The sequence below is a fragment of the Artemia sp. Qi Xiang Cuo genome, chromosome 3, assembly GCF_049724085.1.
Source record: "Artemia sp. Qi Xiang Cuo chromosome 3, ASM4972408v1, whole genome shotgun sequence".
NCBI classification, from domain to species: Eukaryota; Metazoa; Arthropoda; class Branchiopoda; order Anostraca; family Artemiidae; genus Artemia; species Artemia sp. Qi Xiang Cuo.
In genome coordinates, this window is record NC_142796.1 from 12,524,280 (window position 1) to 12,540,492 (window position 16,213).

General features: G+C 37.1%; 1 protein-coding gene across 1 annotated transcript in view; it reads left to right on the forward strand.

The window, feature by feature from the left end:
- BicD (Microtubule-associated protein Bicaudal D) overlaps nt 1-16,213 on the forward strand; it is a 72,113-nt gene that overhangs the window by 36,889 nt on the left and 19,011 nt on the right. The window contains exons 6-7 of the mRNA XM_089108476.1: nt 6,838-6,937; nt 9,741-9,928. Of these exons, the coding sequence (XP_088964602.1) occupies nt 6,838-6,937; nt 9,741-9,928 (288 nt within the window). The remainder of the gene's footprint in view (nt 1-6,837; nt 6,938-9,740; nt 9,929-16,213) is intronic.

Consider the following 16,213-nt stretch of genomic DNA (forward strand, 5'->3'; position numbering starts at 1 on the left):
TACCGGATCATCTCTGCTAATCTACTCATTCTCAGCGAAAATATACCTAGGTCACCTTTTATTGCCTGATTGTGAGTCGTTACGTGAAGACCAATTAATCTCTTAAAGTGTTGCAGCTGAATTGATTCCAATTGTGATGCCGGGTCATGCCCACGAAGTTCAGCTCCGTAATGGATAGTAGGCAAAATTTTAGAATTAAAAACATATTTATGCATTTTTAGATCTTTTATACTTGAAAGCCTTGAATTACGTAAAATGGCAGCTGAAAATGCTTTCCCTCTCTTAATCATCTGTTTTACATGCTCTTTCCATCCTCCTTTTGCTGAAAGTGTTACTCCCAAATATTTAAAATTTTCACTCTTTTTTTTATTTTTTCACCTTTACAATAAAATTCTACTTTTTGATAATCCTTATTCACACCAATTCCACTAAAAAGTACAGTCTCAATCTTTTTGATATTTAACACTTGTTCCATTCTATATAAATATTCTTCTCATATACTAAACAAGATTTGTAGTTTCTCTGGTAACTTGGATAATAACGCTGAATCATCAGAAAAAAGCAACAAAGATAACTTCAGGTTCCCTAGTGACACTGTAGGGGCTCATACCTTTTTAAAATGGTCAACAATATCATTTATATACAACGTGAACAACCTAGGCGAAATACTACTACCCTGTTTTACTCCTTTTCTAATTTCAAACGGTGACGATAATCCCTTCCCTAAAACTTTAACTATACCAAATGTGTTTCTATACATATCAGCGAGTATCATAACGAAAAGTCTTGGTAAGCCTACCTTTAACAGTTCTAAGCACAGGAAAATCCTATCAATACTGTCGAATGCCTTTTCTAGATCTAAAAATGTAACATACAACCTATTCTTTCCTTTTGCATATTTATCTACAAGCACCTGTAGGACTAAGACCCTATCAATAGCATTATATCCATCCCGAAATCCTGCCAGCTCCTCCTTCAAGATCCTATATTTTTCTAACCAATGAGCTAATCTAGCATCTAGTATTCTTTCTAATATTTTGCTAAGACTAGGTACTAAAGATATCGGTCGATAATTACTGTGATCCGCTGGGTCTCCCTTTTTGAATAGCGGCAAAATCAAGGATGTTTTCCACAGCAATGGCCATTCTCCAGAGTTCGCTACTGAGTTGAAGATAGCCAAGAAGATGGGCACAAATGAAAGTTGGAATTGTTACAAGATCTTTGTTGGGACTCCATCGCTACCAGATGCTGATCCACTTTCCATGGTGCTTATGCATTCTTCGATTTCTTCTTCCGATAAGGGTTTTATCAGATCATAATCGTGTTCTTTCAGTGGGAAACTGGTCTCATTCTCTGTGTTTGATAATTCCTCACTGAACCAGCAGTCACACGAATAGTCTTCCTTAACCGCGTCGTTGGAGTGTGCAGGTTATGTGTTCGGGCCAGGTACTTTTAGTTGAGCAATGTAGGCCCTTTTTATCTTTTTCCAAAAAGACGGCATATCACCCTTTTCATAAAATTGGATCAGCTCCTTCTTACCTTTTTGAATAGCCACTCTCTTCTTCTGTTTTAAAAGGCGTTTATACTCCCGGCGAACATTTTTAAACCTTGTTACTAGTCGAAGCCTATTTTCCTCTCTTTCCTCTTCCCTCAAAATCTCCATTTCTTTAATCAATTCTAATTTCTTTATTCTACAATCCTCATCAAATAATTCTAAAGCATTACAGCCTCCTTTATTCCCTAGAATTGGACCTGCTGTTTCATTTAAAATACCCGTGAATTCTTCTATCAATCTATCTTGGTTATTTATCTTCTCTAAATCACTTAGCCTTATAGTTACATCATCCTCTGAAAACGCTTCACTTAATTTAACATTTTCCTCTGTAGACCAGTCCCTAGGTGTCTGAAGTCTAACATTTTTATTATAAATACGACTTTCGCTTGAAATATCCCTACTTTGGGGAGCACTCCTTGATCTAATTTCTAAAAATACCGGTAGATGGTCCGATCCTACTAGCTTAAGCACATCCACATTAAGGTAATTCGGATCCCAGCGAATATCCACCAAAACATAATCAATTAAACTTGCTTTAGCCCCCGATACGCAGGTAAACTCACCCCGATTTTCGTCCTTTCCAAATCTTCCATTTCCAATCATCAAACCCGATTCTGCGCATAGTGTCAGCAACCTTCTACCCCATTGATTTATTCTTCTTTTTTCATCCTTGCTAGCTCTGGGAATTCTGTAGACGGCTGGGACTGCTGACGGAATACTTGGAATTAACAAATCATTTAATTCAACTTCATCTCTAGTATAAGCATTAAAATCACCCATTAATATCAATCTATCATTTTCAAAATTTGCTCTTTTTTTCATCTAATTCTTTTACCAACAAATTCCACGTATCTTCATTTCGGTACGAGCTATTTTGAGGCGGAATATAAATCTATCCTATTACAATATACAGTCCATCCCAACATTCTAATCTAATGCAAATAAAATTTACTGATTTACTTATCAGCTTTGTATAACTTTTGAAAGGCTCGTCATTAATCAACGCTACAATGCCTCCAAAATAACAATTGTTAGAATCTAACTCCCACAATCCAGTATAAACATTAAAACCTCTTACTTTTGGAGTTTTACTAGGGCAATGCAAGGTTTCTATTAATTCTACAAAGTCAAAATTTGACAAATCACTTTCCACAGAACTTGACTTATTTTTTATACTCTGTACATTCCAAGATACAAACTTCAGGGTTTGTGTATGGCCTTGTCGATGCTATTGGGCTCCGTAATCACTCGGGGGAAAGCTAACCGGTAATAATCGTCGCCCCTAGGCCTATTAATAACTCTGTACTGCCAAGGCTGATTTTTTTGTAGCTGCCTGAACGGGCGTGTGTTTTGTCTGTAAATTGGTGGCCGATTCCCTTCAGTAACCCGATTTGTCGATGGCTCATCATTTCTTTGCCGTACATTTCTAGCGGTGCGACTGTAAGTATTATCGACGGGGCTAATATTGCTACTTTTACGATCTTTCCTTGCTGCTGTTGTTTTCGGCAAGTTGCTGTTTCTTTCAACTATCGTGTTCGTGTCACTTTCATTACCAGAACAGTCCGACTGTTCTGAAGGGCAATTCTGTACTGAACTCTGGTTATTTTCATTCACATTAGCGCCATTTATACCTCTGATCTCTGAGTTACTCTGTGCTGGATTAGGGGCGGTAATTGGGTGGCTTACCGTCATTTCTTTTATTTTTTGACATTCGCGGTCGTATGTGTACGTTTTACCTTCAATGATAAGCCTTATCGCCTTTGAGCCGCGCATTTTGACCTTTTACTAGGGCTTGGGGCAGCACTGGCTTTAAATTTTTTCTAGCCTCGTGTTGATACGTAGTGTAGTACGGAGCAACCCCTACGCCGTTCTGCTTCAATGCAAAACTTTTCCTGAGAACCGCATTTCGTATTCCCAAGTCGTGCCACTTAACTATTACAGGGCCTGATCTCAGGCGGAAGCATCCTTTATGTCCCTTTGAGAAAGCTGTTGGCGCGGGAGGCACCAGCAAAGAAACTTGCAAAGCCCATCCTTCAAGCTCGACTGGAATGGACCAGTCACAGGGAAATTGTAAAACACGAGGTTATAACGCTTTATTTCTGCCTCCAATGAGTCAATTTTCAGTGTAGACTCCCTGAGTTTGTTACTCATTTCCGCTAGATCGTTTGAAATTTCTGATTTTGTTGTATCTAGCTGTTTACTAAAACTATTCATTTTTGCCTCTATACCGGATAAGCTGTTTGAGAGCTGTGGGATCAAATCCAGTTTGAAATTTATTTCACGCATAAACTGAGAAATAGCGTCGGGATCTGACGCATCCGGAAGTTGAGGTGGCTGAATCTGATTCCCCTCCATTTCTGCTTGCTTATTCAAGATAATTAAGATTGTCTACCTTATTCTCTGCCAGCAATATTCTCCTGCAGTAGAGTTTATTCGTTGCGTCCCGCTTTAGCCCGGGACACAGCTTTGTAGCGCTCTCTTCTTTAGTTGTCAAAGAAATGAATCTTTATCCGGAGACGCTGCTATACTGGGGGGCGTGGCTAGCTTCTTCCCGTCCTTGCGCACTGAATTGTGTATTAACTGTTTGAAACTAATAGATGTTATCGCTCTGAATGACCGATGAATATAAGCATCTTCCCTATATAATATATCGCATGGGTTCCGGGTAATTGACAAGTACCAAAAAATGTTTTATCTGCTGTTAAAATTAATTTTGTGTTTTTCATATTTATCCTTATTTTTAGAAAATAGCCTTGTGACCGTAGACAGTTGAGAATTAATCAACATTAGATCTAAAATTAATCATATATAATTTATAATCATTTATAAAAAATAAATAAATTTATTTAAAAAAAAAAAATTAATCAACATTGAGAATTAATCAACATTAGAGAATTAATCATTAATCAAGAAGGAACAAACTTTACCTGAAACTCTTCTGAATAGTTCAAGTGACTTATTATTATCATTTAGGACTAAGGCTGATTAACCCCAAGTATTTCGAGGGTAAAGAAAAGATGAACAGATTGTGATGTGTCTTCTCATTTTATTTTTTATTTTTATTTTAGTTTGTTGGATTGAATTAGTGTTATTGAGTTACTCGGGCGTGGGGATGGGGGGCTTTTTTGGTTGAATTTCTTCTTTTTTTTATGTCTTTTAAGTACTAAAACAAATCTGACTACATAAAAGGACCTTTTTCTCTCATTGTATTCGAAAAACAAGATTTTTTTTTCCGCCTTAAGTGCCAAATCGGCATCGAACAAAAATACTGAGATAGCCACCAAAAAAAGAAAAAAAAAGGCCAAATGGTATTTTGGAATTTCAGTAATATACCACCACATGATGGCTTATAAAATAGAGGTTTTCTACGTCTTGTAATTTGAATATATTAAATATATTTAAATATATTAAATATAGGTTGTGCAAATTAAATATTGCAAAACCATACCTGTGCACGATAGGACATGCTCCCCCTCCCCTAGTAAAGTTAAAGGGTTCCCCGGAGAAATTGGAAAAAACATTTACTTTAAGAATTTTTAGCCATCAGGTACCCATCCCCCTTCCCTCCCTAACTCAGGTGAGAAGTATAAGCTACAAGACGGGTTGCTTGCATGGATCTGTACTAATTGCGTTGCCCTTTTCAAAGGCTGAAAGTTCAAACAGTCGTCTGAGCGTGGCATGGATAATTGAGGCATAGGTAAGGAGGGTAGTAGTTAAATAATACTCGCTAGTGGCATGTGGCATGAGGCGTTGACATCAAGCAAATATAGTTCAATCCGTAGATCCAAATTCATTGGCAAAAGAAGGATCCTCGAAGTAGGCCAGATGTCTTTCAGAAAAATTGAGTCTCTTATCTGTGGCAGACTAAGGTCTACAGATGTTTTACTTAACAGAAGATTAGATAAATGTCCTGACCTTGTTGGGGATGGGGGGTTATAAATGCTAAAGAGTCCATACTGTCTCGATAATTGAAATGTTGAGTCTAGAACCATGAAGTGGTCTTTTTTACGGAAAAGATTTAGCGAAGCCATCTCTTGTTCTAAGAAATGTATTAACCTTCTCTCGTAACTTATTGGATCTGTCGGAAGAAATATTGCGAGGTGAATGATGTAATCAGCGTGCTCTTTCACTGGGACAACAACCTCCAAACGTGCAGCTCATTTTCATTGTTGCAGATGGTGTGGGATATAGACGGTCCAATCCTCCTGTGTGTAATGAAGTATGCACTGTTCTTACTCTTAATACTGACCATAGTTTTCCGTCAAATGAAATCGGTGTAAGACAACGTGGCAGAAATGTTGTCAGTTTGAAAAATGCTGACCATTGTGTGGAACCCACAATGACGAAACATCTTTTTGTTAGAATTATATGCCTTTTTTAATCAATTGAACGAGCAATAATAATCCATATAAGTGTGTATTTTTCGTCAAAATCGGCTACATAATTTTTTTCTGAAAACTGGCATATGGACATCTCCTGCCTCAAAAACAATCTAGATAGTTCAGAACTTTAAGAGAGAAACGGCATTCTCTCCAGGGTGGTTGTATTGAACCTGTGGAACTCTATGAAATCAGGAACAAGTTCACATTATCTGCGGTTAGAAGACAAGTGACAGCGAGAATCAATTATACAAGCCTTCTGTGTTCCGAGTGCCAGAGCTCAGGTGAATCCTGGTCTCATGGTACTATATATTCCTCTCATTTACTTTTTGCACCGCTATCATAGGACAGCTGTTCCATATAGAGAAGACAAGTAAATATTACTAGTCCAAAGAGGGAGCCGAAGCAACTTACTCACTTACTACTAGCCATACTCCCCCCCCCCATAAAAAAAAACTCCGATTGTCTGGAATATCAAAAGATAAAGAAAGAAACCTAAATTCCGCAAGGGTAAGCAAATTTTGTGCAACAAATGTATTATACACATATTGGCCTCAATTTGGACCCAAGATTTATGGCCCTCTCCCCTAGATTTTGAAAATATTTTTTCGGTAATTTAATTGAAAATAGCTTTTTTGGGACTTCCATTGAAAAATTACAAAATTTCCCTTCCCTCACACTATGAAAAATATATCCCCCCCCCCTCTTTAACTTACGTGAATTGATGCTAATGTGTGCAACTAACAGACCATATGCTCTTCTAGATTTACTAACTAAGAATTGCTTTAAGATTTTGCGTGGAAATTTGAACCAAATGGGACGCCAAGATATGTCGATGTACCCAGTCTACAGTTTTGTTAATTTTGCTCAAATATGGCTATAATTTTAACCTTTATGTTACAGGTCGAAAGAGAGGCAAAGTATCTACTAAAGAAAGACCTAGATGCCAGATTAACAAGTGAATCCATGTTCAATTTAAACAATTTGGCTTATACATTAAAAGGTAATTGGATTAAATTTAAATATCAGTTATATTCTGCATCTTTTTAGTATTAATTATATAAGTTACAACTAAAAATTTGCTGTAAAATGTCAATTATAAATATAAAAAAATTTAGTAATGATTAAATATTTAATTAGTTTATAACTGAAAATTAATATGTTTATGATTTATTATAAAGTAGCAAATTAAATGGTCAGTTATTGCAGTATTCATTGATGGCACACTTTTAATTCGACACCTTTGGTAAGAATAATAATAATAGGATCTTTTTTAATATAACTTAAAAGTAAAGAGAACAGCCTTGAAATTAAGTATTTAAGAAAATACGTAACTAAATTACAGGAAAGAAAACATTTTGAGATGAACAATTCTTACTCGAGTCAAATAAATGTTGGATATTAATTCTCAAATCTTGAACACTGATTGTTATTATTAATGCAATATTTGTGTAATAGTATATGTATTTGATACGTATATGTAAAAAATGTTAAAATACAATTAATTAGGGATGACAATTTCTTTAAGTTTAAACTACAGTGTTTGTGGTCATCCTTGAAGCCTAGTACTGCAGTTTGGACAAAGGTACGTGAATTTTTAGCGTTACGAGTGTTACTTATGCGCTAGCCATAACTTCTCCAGATTTAGTTTGCAATAAACACCAAATTCTAGTCTGTCCACATTAATGTACATAATAGGATAGAAAAAAAGCCACTTTTGGCCCACTCTGTGCCACATTATGGTCTCACGTCACAAAATGGTCTCTTTACAGTGGTTTGATGTCTTTTGTGTTATAAGTTGGATATTAGTTGTCAAATCTTGGATGTTGATTGTTATTGTTAATGCTATATTTATATAATAATATATATTTATTATAATGCGTATATATTGTAGTGATAAGAGAAATGTGTGTAAATTACGTATTTATGAAAACACGTAACTTAGCAAGAGTTATTCTTTACTTCTTTAGTTCGTCACCGTGAACTGTTTGACACACTAGGCCAATCCAATACATTGGAGTCAGTTTTCCTCAGTTTTTCCGCTTTTTTGCAACTGGATGTAATTATGTTCAAATGGGCGTTTTCTTAAGGCCCATTCATAATGAGATTAACCAAGACTGGACTTCTGTTCTAGACATCCAAAATTAGAATCAGAATGTCTTCTTCTTCTTGTTTGGATGATCACTTAGACGTTTTCGTATAAAAGCACTGCTACTACTAACAACTCACTGCAGCACCAATCCGCCTGAGGCCAACACATTTACACACGCTTCTCTGTCCCAATTTGTATAAAGCCTCCCTCTTTACTGCCTCCCAAGAAGTTTCAGTTTCCATTTAAATCCTTCCTTGTGACCTCTTCCCACCCAATCCGGGGACGACCTGCTTTACGTTTGGCCATAGATGATTGACCGTAAAGAACGATTTTCGGTAATCTATCATCCTTCATCCGGCAAACTTGTCCTAGCCATCTCAACCTTCCTCTCATGGCAGTCCTTTGAAGCGGGATAGAACCACATTTCTCATGCAGCTTACTGTTTTGCCCCCAACCACGCATTGCACTCCTTGCCCAAGGCATTTAACCAGGAGATCGGTACCTACGCTGCGAAGACCATTGGTCTGCATGCTAGAAAGTTAAGCAAGTAAGTTAAGTTACTGTTTTTCGGCCAGTCACAAGGGTACCAAGAATAATCTAGACAATTCCTCTGCAATCCATCTAATAAACCTTCTTCCGTCTTCTGGAGTGTCCGAAATCTCACAGTATCATTGCTGAAATCAAACTCCGGGTTCTGCGGTGGGCTGCTTCAGCTTGGATCAAATCCTGAGTCTCCTATTACAAATTGCAGCTGAGATTGAACTCTGCGTCCTGTATTACCAAGCAGCGATCAATTTCGTAAAATGTCATCACAGGACACAGGAAAAATGCGTTTCAGTTTGTGATTTATTCTATACAGCTAAGCTTTGATAATAAAGTTTACTAATGGTTGGCCTTAGCTAAATAAAAAAAAGGCATTCGAATAAGCTGGGCCCAAACCGAGGGTCTAGCTTGCTCTAGGACTGTCATGCACCGAATATGTATTTTGCACTTTTCGCTTACGTCTATGAAGTTGAAAAATTGTAGTGTTTGGATATTTTTTCCATAAAACGGAAAAGGTCACTAATTGTAGCAAAATATCAAGTTTTGTTTTAGTTACGACTCATTTAAGCTTTGTGGGGTGCCTCTGAAGACAGGAATAGTACCCCACTTGGTAGAAGTAACCCTGGTACATACCCTTTGCCTGTTAGAATAACAATATTTATGATCTTTGACGTCATTTTTGTTTGAAACGCCGAGAAAAACTAACCATGCTTATCGGATGATTAATCTTAAAATGCTGAACCACGAAGGAGGAGTCACGGAGGTGCTCCGTATATAGGAGTTGGAGAAGCTACATATCCACTAAGAAGGATTTGTAAAATATATTCGTTCGCCTTATTCTTTTATTATATTATAGGCTGCTAGTTGCAAGCAGGTTTGCCACTGTCAAGTGTTTCACGTTAATTTCAAGTTTGGACTGCAATGAAAAATCTATGATTGAATAAAAGACAATCAGAATATCCACATGTGCGTAAGTCTATTGTTTGTGAGCTGATTTTTTTTTTTTGGGGGGGGGGGCTTCATGTGGTAAAAAGACGGTGGATTATATATATAAAAAAAATAAGCCCGGGGGAGGAGCAAGATCGCTGAAACACACGGGAGGGAGGAGTCAAAAATGGCCCACATGTTTGAGAAATTCTGTCTAATATGAGTCACATAATTCCCTTAACAGGTTTTGGCGATGGAAGCGATCTTGGCAGCGAAGGTGAAGATGATAGCTCAGCTTTGAAGCGAATAGAAGCAGATATCCTCAAATCTCAGGGTGCTGATGCAAATGGAGATCCGCAGAAACATGTTGGAGATTTGTTTTCCGAAATACATCAGAATGAAATCCGAAACCTGGAGAAACAGCTCGAACAGGTATGTAAAAGTCCTTTAATGGCGCAGTGGGTTTGACCTTAGCTTGGTAACACGGGACGTCGAGATCGAATTTGCTGTAGCAACACACCGTAGGGCTGACGCAAGGACGTCAGTAGTCAAGAAGTGTCGTTGTTCCGATTCCTTACCTATTATATATATGTAAAAGAACATGATGAGGATAGTGTAATAGAATGATTAGAATGGGATGATAGTTTAAAGAAGGAGCCGCATATAAGGTCCAGTGCCAAAGATTGGAAACTAGGAAGGTCCCCAATGGCCGAAGGAAGCCACCGTGATGACCGAATGCCGTCATAAATTAACATAGTCAGCGAGTATAGTAAATAAGAAACTGGAACTTGGCAAAGGATACGCAAAACATCATCGCAAAGTTCATTGAGACACCATCCAGGGGATCACAAGGCATATTATTAGAAGACTGGCTTGCCGTGGTGGCGCAAAATATTTTTCTGGCCTAATTTATGAGGAAACCATAGGTGCTCATAAAATGTTTCTGTAGAATATCGTTTGCGATGTTGTCACTTAAATAGAGCATGCCAAGAGAAAGACTGTAATTGCACCGGAGTTAATTTATGTGCTGAAGCGTCAAGGTCGCAAATTGTATGGCTTTGGTCGTCAATGGTTTCTGTTCGTATGAACGTGTTAACTCGTGTTCAGCCCTTTTTCATGTTTTCTTGGTCAGATTTTTTGTTTATTTTACTCGTGGGCTAGAACAATCCTCTTGAATTTAGGTTAGGCCGTGATCTATAGATTAGGGCCAGATAAGGTCTCCAAGTGCGAAAGAAAAAGATTGTAAAAGGTAGAATATCATAGAACAGGATATAGTGAGCCATAAACCATGGCAAAAAAGGCCTCCAAAAGCCGAAAGAAGCCATCATAGAGGCAAATTCTCAAAGCTAGGGTAAGCAGAGATTAGAAAAAATAAAAGGAGGAGCATAAAACATTATATGGAACTTTGTGGGGAGATGCTGAAAATAGAAGGTTTAAGAATAGTAAATGTCACATATTATGCTATCTCTATGTTTTCTATGGTCGTTTATTTTAATTTCTGTTCGTTTTAGGTTTAAATTATTCTTTAATAATAATTTTTGGTCGTTTTGATTTTGAGTTATTATAGGATTTTGTTTCTACTCATCGTACGTTTAATATGACTCTTTACTTTTCTTTGAAAACTTCTTTTTTGTAAATTTTTTAATTAATTTCCGTTCATTTTTGATTGCTAAAGTTTTGATTTTGGTTAATACATTGAATATTTCTTCAGTTTTTCATTTCTCTGGCCTAAGGAATAACATATCTAGGTCTAATTTAATAGGTATAATTATTGGCTTTCGATGTATTCCAACTATTCTTAAATAATAATATGTATAATAGCTGAATGTCACAGATTATGACCGAAGACGTTCACCATAGAAGTAAGGCCCCCAGGAGCCGAAACAGACTAGAAGAGGTTGAGATTATAAGAAATAAACCACATTTTAGGTTTATTACCACGAATATAGCGGAAAGAGACCGCCAATGGCTGAAACAGATTAAGATAGTATGATATTGTAAAAGGTTGGTCGAACAATGTCATAAAAGGCCAAAGAAAGCCATCAAAGAAGGCCTTATGCTAAATATTTGGGTTGATTGAGATTATAAAAAGGAGCCAGCATTTTTAGGATGCCGGAAGGCCGGAAGGCGGAACGCCGGAAGGCGTTATGCTAAATATTTTGGTTGATTGAGATAATAAAAAGGAGCCAGCATTTTTAGGATGCCGGAAGGCCGGAAGGCGGAAGGCCGGAAGGCGTTTTGCTAAATATTTTTGTTGATTGAGATTATAAAAAGGAGACAGCATTTTTAGGATGCCGGAAGGCGGAAGGCCGGAAGGCGTTATGCTAAATATTTTGGTTGATTGAGATTATAAAAAGGAGCCAGCATTTTTAGGATGCCGGAAGGCCGGAAGGCGGTATGCTAAATATTTTTTTTGATTGAGATTATACATAGGAGCCAGCATTTTTAGGATGCAGGAAGGCCGAAAGGCGGAACGCCGGAACGCGTTATGCTAAATATGTTTTTTGATTGAGATTAAAAAAAGGAGCCATCATTTGTAGGATGCCGGAAGGCCGGAAGGCCGGGAGGCGTTATGCTAAATATTTTGGTTGATTGAGATTATAAAAAGGAGCCAGCATTTTTAGGATGCCGGAAGGCCGGAAGGCGTTATGCTAAATATTTTGGTTGATTGAGATTATAAAAAGGAGCCAGCATTTTTAGGATGCCGGAAGGCCGGAAGGCGGAACGCCGGAAGGCGTTATGCTAAATATTTTGGTTGATTGAGATTATAAAAAGGAGCCAGCATTTTTAGGATGCCGGAAGGCCGGAAGGCGGAAGGCCGGAAGGCGTTATGCTAAATATTTTTTTAGATTGAGATGATAAAAAGGAGCCAGCATTTTTAGGATGCCGGAAGGCCGGAAGGCGGAAGGCCGGGAGGCGTTATGCTAAATATTTTGGTTGATTGAGATTATAAAAAGGAGCCAGCATTTTTAGGATGCCTGGAACGTAGCGAAAACAGGCGCTTTTGAACCAGTGGGATAAAGTATTTGCTAGCGTCAGGTAACGTCTGACGCCGCCTGACAGCTTCAGGTTCGTTTACGGCTAATGTGTTGGTGTCAGCTGGCTTAATGCAGTGATGAGTATCTAGGAGTGTTTACCCAAGCATTCAACTGTTTACTAGGACTTGATATAATATATTCCCACACATGGATCATGTCGTTGTTCCCCCTTGGCTCTCATCTGTTTATAGCAACTTGACTTGTTAGGAGACCACTTTTCTTCTGTAAAATAACGATTTGGATGCTTCGTGTGGATCGTATTTAAGCTAAATTATTCAAATTCATGTTTTAAATTTCTGAGGTTTTTATTGTTCTTTATTGAGGTTTAAAATCTTTAGTGCTACCTAAAAAACAATTCATTCTTCTATATAGAGGCGGTGGTTCACACTAACTGCACGGCGTTGTTACCTAACCGCTTGTTTTAAAGCATCCGATTGAAGCCTAGTTTTGTCTGTCTATTGAATACCAGATAGTTTTTCGGAACTATTTTGACTTCACGTATGGAATCGACTCCACGAAACCACTTCTAAATCTTAAAAAAAACTTTTTTGGCATGCTGACTAATGGTCTGCGCTGTGCAGGTACCGATCTTCTGATTCGATGCTTTCGGCCGGGAGTGCAATGCGTGGTTGGGGGCAAATCATCTTACGCTTCCCGTGTTTTCTCCCCAGATTTCTCAAGGTACCCATTCAGATCTGGGTTGACTCTGGCTGGGTTTATAGGGTTAACCACGTTCCAAACCAAATTACCAGAGATACCAGCACCAGAACCCCTGACCTCAGGGTTTCAAGTCCGGAGTGGTAACCACTCGACTTGAACACATTTGCCGTTATAAAAAAAAAATTAAGTTATGAAATAAATTGCAGTTGTATAAAATAAATATATAAAGAATAAATTGCCGTTATAAAAATAAATCGTAAATTATGTTTAAAACCACCCATTCAAACCAGTATATTATATCTATGATATTCTTACTATGTTTAAAACAAGAATTAAAAATTAAATGACTTGAGTGTCATTTAGATACTGGACCAATAAATTGGGAAGGGCTCCCCTCTCCGTGGTTCTCATTTAGCCCTCTTATTTCAGCAAATTATTTACATTTTTTTCTTTTGTAAGAGTCATGTTTATTCCGAAAGTGAATGTTTGGTAATATTACCAAACATTCCAAAACATATTACAAAACATATGTTACCAAACATATTACCAAATATTAACGTCAATGTATGGATAGAATAGGGAAATTAAATATGAGTTTCCTCGCCACTAATTAGGTTTTTTGTTGTGGTAGTTCAGGCAGTGGGCATTGTGGCATGAGCCTCGATTTAGTTTTGTAATTCCATCCACAATAATAATAGCATTAACGTTTTTTTTGTCAGTCAAAAAATTAAAGAAAATTTCAGCAATGTAATTTAATAGATGGATCTAGCTGAATCTCAGTTATCGAATGATGTTTTTCAATGTACCAATTGCACACTTGATAATCGCTGTTTGTGGAATAATCTCAAGCCAATAAAAATTAAAATTTCCAGAAAACAGGAAATATGTAGCTCTGAAGATCTTCTATATTACTTTATATAATACTTAAGTGTCCTTGACACCCATTCAATCCCGTGAGCTCAAACCAGTTGCTGTAGGCAATATTTCTCTGGAAAGACCAAGGGTCCAGTTAGTTTCAGATCATTATAAGAGAGTTTGTTCCATGGCGGGGGAATTAAGATAAGATAAGATATTTATTTCGAGAAATTACTATCACAAGCCCTGAAGGGCCGAATGCGAATTTCGAAGTCCATAAAAAAACAAACAAGCAAGAAAATCATAACAAAAGCACAACAACTTAAAGATTGGCAACCAATGCAAAAAAATAAAAATAAATAAATAATCAAATATCGGAATGCTGTATGATTCCTTTGTCACTTATATTAAAAACTGCAAAATGGCAACTAGTTAATAAGATAAAAACTGATAAAACTGAAAAAAATAAATAATATACACATTAACAAATGTTCAAAAAACAACATAAAAAGGGGATAGGGAACAAAAAAAAAGAGTATAAAGAACACCGAGCTTTTTCTTTTATTATATAAGAGAAAAGACAAAATTTATGTACCAAATTAACCACTATTTATTATATCGGTACAAAAAGGGACAAAAGATTTATTATACCTCAAGGTAGTACAATGAATGGGAGATAAGGTGGAGATAGGCTGGGACACAGTTCGTGGAGGACGATTTCTATCAAGTACATGGTAATCAGGGAAAAGGTTCGCAGTACGGGGGCTCAAAAGTGCCAATTTACCAAAACGGAGGCACAAATTATTTCTTCGTCTCTCGAGGGTCTCTAGTTTTGAAATATTTAACAAATGCAAATATGGTATCTTGCCCTCTTTAAAAATATTTCTTAGAGCTCTCTTTTTGACATTTTCAATTTTTGTGTTGCTTCAGTTGAGAGGCCAGGGTGCCACACAGGACAAGCATACTCTAATATGGGACGCACAAAAGAAATGTATGCTTGTAGTAAATGTGATTGGGGGCACCTAAATTTATTTAAAAGTTTAAGGAGGGAAAGCGAGGAGTTTGCTTGTCGTAGGATATTATTTATATGGGCATCCCATTTCAAATTGGAAGAAATTGTAACACCAAGGAGTTTAAGAGATGTGACAGAAATTTCAGGAGGAATAGGAGCAAGAAAAAGGGGAGGGGATACTTAAGGAAACTTACTGAGACTATTGCGGATTTAGAAGGGTTAACTGTCATGTCAAGGGAAGAGGCCTCACAGGCAATATCTTGGAGTATGCCCATTAGGTTGCTAAAGATGTTTTTATGACATATCTCTAAAACTGTCAAGTCATCGACAAATTTCCACCTATTGTCATAAAGGGTTGAAAGGCTATTAATCATAAGAGAAAAAAGGAGAGGGCCTAGAATAGTCCCCCGAGGAATGCCATTAAGTATGGGGATATGATCTGAGAAATAATTTAGATATTTAACTGCTTGAGATCTATTAGAAAGAAAAGAAGCAACGAGCTTAACAAGGAAAGTTTCAACGTGGAATTCATTTATAAGTTTATCTATGAGTATATTGTGGTTAATCAAATCGAAAGCTTTTTGAAGATCAATAGAAATTAGATTAAGCCAAGTGTTAGGTTTTTCAAGTAATTTACCCATGGTATCAAGAAGATGGATCAGGTAATGAGAGGTTGACGTGGATTTGAGATTACCAAACTGTCTAAGATGAATGAGGGAGAGGACTTTCATCTTAAGCCAGTCTGCGAGAAAACTTCCATACAATTTTGAAAAAATCGAGGTGAGGATAATAGGACGAATGCCATCAAAGCCAGGCTTTCCATTTTTCTTTTTGATTGGGGTAATAAAGCCTTGTTTCCAATATTGAGGGAACTGTCCAGATTTGGTAATTTCATTAAACAGGGTGGCTAGGGGTTTTGAGAGGTATTCACTGAAAGCTTTAATCAGAGGAACAGGAATATCTAAAGGGCAAATGCTTGATCGTTTTAGTTTTTCAATTTTTTTTACAACATACAGTGGAGAAATATGTGGGAGTGAAAAAGGATCAGGAATATCTGGAATTGCGTGTAAGATAGTGGTGGGAGACTCTGGACAATAGAAGCCAGAAACTTATTGAGGTCATTAGCTGTGGTCTTTGGAGGTTCATTTATAT